General features: G+C 49.7%; 1 protein-coding gene across 1 annotated transcript; it reads left to right on the top strand.

Annotated features, from left to right (window-relative positions):
- The first annotated feature begins 333 nt into the window (after positions 1-333).
- On the top strand, positions 334-7,844 carry LOC125917443 (doublesex- and mab-3-related transcription factor C1-like). Its single transcript, XM_049623643.1, has 5 exons — positions 334-2,025; positions 2,110-2,267; positions 2,970-3,106; positions 4,233-4,380; positions 5,360-7,844. Exons 1-5 carry the CDS (start codon positions 1,754-1,756, stop codon positions 5,470-5,472), a joined length of 828 nt encoding a protein of 275 aa, XP_049479600.1. The 5' UTR covers positions 334-1,753; the 3' UTR covers positions 5,473-7,844.
- Positions 7,845-8,539: the final 695 nt, after the last annotated feature.

Raw genomic sequence — 8,539 nt, 5'->3', positions numbered from 1 at the left:
ACCACACATAGAGCAAGATGTCCTGTCAAGAGGTAAAAATTAAGATGGTGGAGTATTGGCACAGGAATAGACAAATTTATCTATGGAACAGACAGGGAGCTCAGAAGCCGAGACATGCAAAGGTGGACCAAAATGACTCCAGGCACATCCAAATGTTCCTCGGGGGTGCAGGATGCCCCCCTGATTGAGAATCCCTGACATAGGAATATGGATGAATCTTAAAAACACACGCTGGATTTTGTAAAAGTAAATTACAGAATACCAAGGACATGAGTTAAAACTGCACGCGCATGTAGTATGTCACATCCAAGGAGAGAAAAGTCTGGGAAACAAGGTTTGGGGGAACGCAAAGCTCCACCTCACTTCAGGAGTTACTCACTGGCGGGCTTGGTAAAGCCAGCACGCGGAGAGGTGGGAGGACGGTAAGGGGGCGGGGCTTTGGTGGGTGAGTTCCGGTAGAACTCGAAGCTCATTGGTCGCTGGCCACAGATGTGGGAGGAGCAAGGCAGCGCTGGAAGCTCATTGGCCTTTGTGCGAAGGGCGGGAAAGGGAGAGAGAAGTGGTCTTCCCTCCCACCTCCTGTCACTGCGGCTGGAGGCTGAGGTAACCACAGGCTGGCATCAGGAATACGACCCTCGTTCTCCACACATCTTCTTTCCTCCCTCCCTCCTGCTCTGGATCACCAACCCCTGCTCCTCTCCTCCACCTCAGTGGGGTCCCTCCGCCCGCTCCTGATGTCCAACTCAGTCACCCGCATCCCCACCTCCACCCCCAACCAACAACATCGGAACGCCTGGGGGAGGATCCCCTGCCTCAGACCCTTGACTCCTGGCCTCTGGAACCTGAGGCAGGGCATATGCCCCTGCCTTTGATTTTGATGTGGTAGTGGCAGCGAATGACTGGGCTGCCTTGAGACGAGGTAGTACACCCTGGGTTTGGGGGACAGGGAAGGTGTACCCAAGCATAACTGTTGAAGCGTGAAGAGGATCATGGGAGATTGTCAGGAGGTTGTGGAGGGAATACATGGGTTTGAATGAAAGCAGAGAGGGTGTGTTGGTGGAAGAAAACAATTAGTGCAGCGAGGAGTTGTCTGTTGACCAGATCAGGGTCTGGCATTCCATAGGGGGCCAACAAGGATCTAGTCAATGACTAATCGAAGGGATGAATAAAACATAATTATCGAAAGAGGGGCTTGGGATTCAGCAGCATAATATAATCTCATGGGGTGCAAAGGGGTGTCCGCTTAAAGGGGGAAAAAGAATAATTAAGATTACAGTGGGGTGCAGAAGAAGATCAGAATGGGGTGTGAGAGGAAATTCGAACATAGGATGTACATGAGACTAATAACAGAATTGAGTTCAGGAGCCATAGAGTCATGAGTAGGGAGTGAGTGAATGCGGGAGGTTAGGAAGACAACGGTGGAAGTGAATGCCAGGAAAAATAGGTATAGCAGAGTAGAGGATGACACATGAGAAGGGGAGGGCAGGAATTGTTGAAGGGGGCACAAGAGTGAATGTATATGCCTGAAAATGGGGTCTATGTAGAGTGAAGGTAGGCAAGGAGAATGATGATTGGATTGAAAGTTGACAGGAACCATGCCATGAGTTGCTTGGAACGAGGCTTTGCGTGAGTAGGGCCTCCTGGGCAGGAGGCTGTGTGAGCAAGAAGAGTGGGTGCGATCCAATTTCAGCGGTGAGCTGGATGAAGAAGAATCCAGGCACCTCAGGTGGGGATTTTGAAGGGCAGAGGAAGTATGCTGAGGGTAGGGGATCATGTGGCCATCCTGACATCCACTCCTGGCCCTAGAACCATGGATCCCAATGAAATGCCTGCTGTGCCCTGCTGCACCTCCGACTCCCCCACTGGCCTTGAGACCAGAGCCCCATGGGGGATCGAACTTGGCCCCAAAAGAACTGTAAGTTGCTGTGCCCGCTGCTACAACCATGGCCTCAATGACCAAACCAAGGACCAGGAGCACTCCTGCCCCTTCCAGGCTTGCGAATGTCACAAGTGTGCCTTCTTCTCGTGAGTATGGTGTCTGACAGTGGGGGTGGGGAGGGGGCCTCCTCTAAATGTGACTGACTGTAGACTGGCAATCCCCCACTTTAGGGATCCCTGCAGAGTCTTGCCTGCTGAGAGTGCCTTGAAGAGGGAGCAGGGGGCATGCCTAAAGAGGCACCTGACTCAAGGACTGATAACGAGTGGGGCCTCCCCTCCCAAAGCTCACAGCCATGTCCAGAAGTTGACCACTCAAGGAGGAGTCGTCAGTGAGTGTCTCTGGTCAGGGAGGGCGTCTTGGGTTTGGGTGTAGAGAGCACGAGCAGTTCTGCCACCAGTCCTACTACCCAGTTTCGATGTGGCCTTGGCAAGTTACTCCTCAGGGTTTTAGCTGCCCCACCTATAAAACTTTATCAATATGATCTACCAAGTGTTGGTGGGAAGGGGCAATCGGGGTGGGGGTGGAAATGGTTCTCGGTGAGGTGAGACCTCAGATTGGGGGTGAGGTAGAGTGGGGGTGAGGTAGAGTGGGGGTGGAGTGAGGTGGGATGGGTTCAGGGGGGAAAGGCTCATCTAAAGTGTCCCCAGCTTTCCACAGCTAGGAAGGAGAACATCATGTCCCAGCTTGAGGCCCACCCCTGTGCAACCCCCCCCGGGGAAGTTAGGAGAGTCTGAGGGCTGTGAGCAGGTTCCCATCTCAGCCACTGCCCAGACTCTTTTGTCTGTGTCCTGAAGACATGGGTTCCCTCTCTAACCCTATTGCAGCCTGCCATATGACTTTGGGGAAATAATACTCCTCCTTGGGTCTCAATTTCCCCGGTTGGAAAATAAAGAGCAGGAACTGGCTGGTCCTCAAGGTCTTCTCAGCTCTGACATTCTGGGCTACTATCCTCATCACACAACATACCCATGTCTCCTCTCCATGGGTGGCCTGGTGCTGACACTCCACCCTGTCCTCTCGGCTCCTGCAGGCGAGCACCCAAGGAGGTCTGCTGATTGGTCAGGTCCCAAAATCTTTGTCTCTGTCTTGGACTCCAGCAGCCTTGAAGATGCAACTCACAACTTCTCTTTCCAGGAAGACCCACAGGACCCCTGCCCTGTCCAGCATGTGCGTAGAGTGAGAAGGACCACGGAGCTAGTTGTATATTGTGTTATTGTATGCCTGGCCTTTGTGCTTGATGCCGTGGGTGATACAAGGAGGAAGTGGAGGTGGTGACCGATGAGGAGCCAGAAGGAGGGGGAGGGGAGGAGAAGGACAAGAAGTGGGAGGAGGAGGAGGTGGTGGTGGAGGAGCAGGAGGAGGGGAGGAGGAGGCAGCATCTCAGACTAGTGGGGAAGGGCAGGGTTCTCCCAGCCTTGCCATTTCCTATTTGTGAGAATATGGCCATTTCCAAGTCTCCATTTCCCTAGCAGTGTACTGATGGGGACAATATCATAAACCTATAGCATTGACAAGAGGACTAGGCCACTTCAACGAATGGAGGCTGTTAGTCCACATGAAGCAGATTGATGGGATAGAAGGTCCTGCTGAAAGGAGGGCCATGGTGGTCAGGGCCACAGAGCCCAGGGGAGAGTCCAGAGGCCCTTAGAGAAAGCTTCCTGGAGATGAGCCAGGCTGGTCCTTCAAGTTCCATGGGGACTGGGGAATATGGAGGTGAGAACCAGTCCCTGGACAGGACAGTAATCACACCTCTTCAGGTGCCTTGCAGATTAAAATGCAGACGCCTGTGATTTCCTACACCCGTCACTGTTGCCCCGAGAGTTTTGAAACTGCTGGCAGGAATGAGTGTCTTCAAGAAAGATATACAAGAAAGACATAGAAAGGAAAACAGGCCAAACAAGGGAAAGGACTTGCACAAGCCACAACGACTAATGGCCAGCAGGCACTCAGATTCCTACACCCAGATATTGCAAAATCCTGGCCCTGTTTGTCTACTGCCAGTATGTGTCTGCCAGAGGGTTTGATCCCCTGGCCTCTCCTTCCTTGTTTCTAGATGCTTAACTCTGGTCCTCCAGCCATGTGCCACCCTTGACCCTGTCCTCACTGCGGCCACAGATCCTGGAAAATAGTGGGGTCCAGGACCCTGGCAGGGGCCAAGCTTAGTGCATGGGAAGCGCAGATGGCCTCAGGGTGGGTGGGGCCTTCAGCGGAACCGGGGGCTGAAGGGACAATTGCAGGACGTAGGGAGGCGTGGGTTTTCAGTTCCCGTCCTCTCACACCCTTTCCATTGCAGGGTCCTGAGGCTTCTGACCAGGACTCAGTTTCTGCCTCCTCAGAGTGGCAGCGGAAGCTGGAAGCCGCTGAGGCTCTGCTGATGCTGAGAAACTCTTCTCAGGCATCTTCTGGCTCCATCTCCCTGCTCCAGCCCTGCGTGGCAGCAGGTAGCCTGGTCCTTGAAAGGAGAGCACAGCACGGGGTGGGGATGGTTGGGAAATGGGACGGCGCTGTGGTAAGTAGGGCCTATCTGGGAGTTCTGGTTTGGTGGGTTGAACCTCCTTGGGCCTGGGGAACCCAAGCTCCTCAGCCTGATGTCGGAGATGGCAGGTGATGGTTTCTCAGTGAATCGTCAGAACTCTGTGCTCATCAGGAAATGCCCAGTGCATTTGGTGTCAAGAAACAAGGAAACTGAGGCCCGGAGAGTGGCAGGGACTTGCCCTGGGGCATGCAGCATATCTCAAGTGGCACGCCCAGGTCTCCTCACTCCCATCCCAGAGCTTTCTAGTCTGACCCCTGCAATCTGTTGTGGTGGACAGGATATACACAGGTGATAAGAGCCTAGGCTGGAGGGAGATCTGCGCTCTGCCTCCAGTCTACATGTGGAGCCTGGATGCCTTCACTAGTTGTGTTTTGTGGCTAAATTTCAATGTTGAGTCTGGAGAGGAAGGATCAGAGGAGGTCTGAGGAGCGATAGAATCCTGGGAAGTTTGAGAGGGAAGGCTGGGCACTCCCAGACCAAAATGCTGGATGGGGTGTGGTGTGTGAGTGAAGCGGCAACCTTAGAGGAACTGCTGGAACAGAAAGGGATGAGGCTGGGGAGGCTACTGGCCACCCAGGTCTAGAATGCCAGGCCTAGGGGCTAGACCAGAAACTGTGGGTGGTGAGGAGCCTGGGAATGTCTGAGCTAGAGAGGAGTATATTCAATTATCCCGGGCTTACAAAAGAAAAAAAAAAAAAAAGATATGTGGTGACTTTGATGGAGAGATTGGAGGAGGCAAGACCCAAGATGAACACATCAGCGAGGAAGAGTTCTGTGCTGTAGTCCAGGTGACAAAGCCTCGATTGGGTGGAACAAAAAAGAGGGGAGAGCCAGGAGGGGAAACGGATGTGACGTGGCTCTGATGCCTTCCTTTCTATCTGCAGCTCCTGCTGGAGATGGAGGACTCCAGCCTTCTAGCTCCTCTCTCCGACCCAGGCCAGCCAGCTCCATTTCTCTGCCTATTGGACATCTGGGGTGCATCTCCCTCTTGAGCTAGAAACCCAGAAGAGGAGGCCTCACCAGAGTACTTCCTATTCATGCATTTGCAAAATGTTTAAGGTCCAAAATGCTTAACATGTTTGTTTTTTTAACCTCTAGGTTCTTTCATAAGCTTTTCAGACTCTTTTTATGATACGGGACAATTCCTTGGCTGAGAGTGGATATTCTTGTACCACCATCCCTTAATGCCTAGATTCTGGGGCCTTTTTATGTCTCTTATGAAAACAGCGTCATGGGGTCTAAGCTGATCAGTCTCTAAATAGGGTTCTGTGGGAGGTCATATGTTTATATGCCAGAGTTTTCATTTGACTCGTGATTGCAAACATACCCATGCACTCATGCATGTATGCATGCTTGTCAAAATATAAGGGTGTTTTCATTTTGTGTCTAGGTTTGTGTGTGTGAACAAATAATAAATTCTCGTTGTTGTAAGGCACTGCGATATAGGAGTTGTTTGCTACCACAGTATAATGTAGACTCTCCTGACTCTAACAGACTTGTTCAGTTTACTTTTCTAAGTGAGAATCACCTTACTCGATAACTGGGCTTTCTTAGCATGACAAGACAAGAAAATGGTAGCGAAAAAAGGGGGAGATGGTGAGGGGGGTAAGCGTTTTACTCATTTAGCAAGGAAGTGCCTACCTTCTGCCTGGCATAGACTGCTTCCAGCTGTCCAGAGGGCCCCAAATTGGGTTGTCTTCAGGGTCAAGCAGGTCTTGCGAATGAGCAGAGCAGGACTGATAGGCTCTGGCCAACTGACAGCGCATGCTCTACCTTAGGGGCCAGCTGCCACCTGGCTCCAGCCAATTGTTGTCATGTAGGGATGTGGACTCTTCATTGCCACATCTCCTGATTTTTCAAGAGAACATGGAATTCTAGATTTCTATGTAAAATATCTCAATTTTAAAACATTGGCTCTGGTTTCCTGTACGTGGGCCAAAGAAAACATCCATTCAGGCCAACTATGGCCAAGTGAATGCCAGTTCGATTCTAGTCGAATGTGTATTTTACAGTGGGGGGCACTGAAGGCAACCAGGGCCAGAAGAATCAAAGAGGGGACATGAATTAGACCCAGAGCCTACTTTTGAAGGACCCATGAAATATGAGGAAGAATCATTATCATTGATTTTGTGCCCACTGTATGCTAAACACATAGAGCCTCACAGCAGCTCTCTGAGCTAAGCATTATTACCAGTCTTTTACCTATGAGGACACACACTATATGAGTACAAGTAACTTGCACAAGTGTTTTAGGGGAAATTTGTAGCCACAGATGGATGGAGGAAGACTCCCTTCTCTTTGCCAGGCCCTAAATTAGCTAATAATTTTATAAGTTTTAAAGACTAAATTCTATAAAGTAGCAATTACATTACCTGCATTATATTTAAAACAATCATAATACATACTCATCAATCTCTCATTACTTTTCCTACATCCTGATAGTATACCTATGTACATATACCATTGAGTGAAAGGTTCAAAACTTGAAGCAGCAGACATCCAGTGAGAAGAGTCTTCCAAAAATAGTTCTTTTGTTTCCTATTCAATGTAACAATATGTAGTAGTGGATCAGATCTTACGTGCGCTGAGATCATATCTCGGTCTTCTGCTGATGTTCCAAACAAAGAAGGACCTGGAGACCCCGCCCAGAAGACGGAAAGCTCCACTGGATATGCCCAGTCGCTGACTATTTCCCATTGTGTTTTCTCCCTCCTCCCATGCCTCCCTCATTTTTACCCAAGACGATTGATGGTGATGACTTCTGATAACTTATGCTTTCTTGTTTCAGGCCTTGAGAAGTCAGGCTTCTTATATTCCTTATCTCATGCCAGATAAACATGCAAGGCCACTCAGCACATAGGGCAAGACTGATGTCCATCTCATGCTTTCCTCCCTTCCCTGATTTGCTCCTTAAATCAGTGATCCCGAGACCCCTCCTCGCCCAGTATTAGATAAACAAGGCCACACTGTCACAGAGGAAGGAAGCAGTGTTGCCTGGAAAAGGCCCAAAACCCTGCTATGCAGTTGTGTCCTAGGTGCACCACGGTCCCACAGCTGAGTTGGTAAAGGAGAAAGTGTATTTGGGGTCAAAGTTTGTAGCATGAGAAGAGGGAGGAAAAGAGAAATAAAGTGATGGAGATTGGGAGAAGGAGTCAGCCCCCCTTCCCTGTACCCTTTCACTTTTCTGAGTCCCACCTGCCCTTCTACACAGAGCCTCTTAGACCTGATATCCATGCATCCTCCCCCGCACCCCACAAATGCACGCGTGCAAGCACATGCGTGTACGTACACTGCCCTATGCCTTTTTTAAAAAGTCTCTTAACGGTGGCATATTATGGGCATCTTAGGGCTTTGTCACAAATATCAAATATCCAGCCTTTTTTTTTTTTTTTTTTTTTTTTTTGTGAACCATCCTTAGTCATGTACTACTCCAGTTCACAGATTTAAAACATCACTTTGTAGGGTAGTGTACGTCAGATCTTGACTCTCATGTGTTTTACAACAGCACCAGTTGGATCTGAGGATATCCACCACATCTGCAGATCTGCAGCATCTGCAGAGTGCATCAGTTTCAACCAGTGGTATGCATGCAAATGTGTAACAACAGGCTCTCTGGGGAAGGGGGTGGGTTGGGGGAAATGCCCTGTGTTGTAGCATTTGCCAATTTCAAGCTACTGACCTCATGTCAATTAATGCAGAGTTGGGAAAGGATGCATTTCCACCATTCTGATGCAATAAATGTACATAACCTCAAGATGTAGGAAAAGTGATTAGAGACTGATGAGTTTTGAGTATGTATTATGATTGTTTGCAATATAATGCAGGTAATGTAATTGCTACCTTATAGAATTTAGTCTTTAAAACATCTGTGTTCAACAGCTGGCTCGCAAAATTCCCGAACAGTTAAGTTTGCTCTCATGTTCCAGTAAGAGCCCCCTCCAGCATTCCACTACTTTCAACCCTTGCCCAGAAAGGCACCTCTCCCCAAAGCAGGTCACACAAACACTACAGGGCCATAAAGGCCTGATACCTCTGGTTTCTGAGCACGAACAGCTTAACGGGTA

Source organism: Panthera uncia, unplaced genomic scaffold (genome assembly GCF_023721935.1).
Source record: "Panthera uncia isolate 11264 unplaced genomic scaffold, Puncia_PCG_1.0 HiC_scaffold_1863, whole genome shotgun sequence".
Lineage (NCBI taxonomy): Eukaryota > Metazoa > Chordata > Mammalia > Carnivora > Felidae > Panthera > Panthera uncia.
Note: the sequence above shows the minus strand (reverse complement) of the source record. Positions and strands in the feature narration are given on the sequence as shown.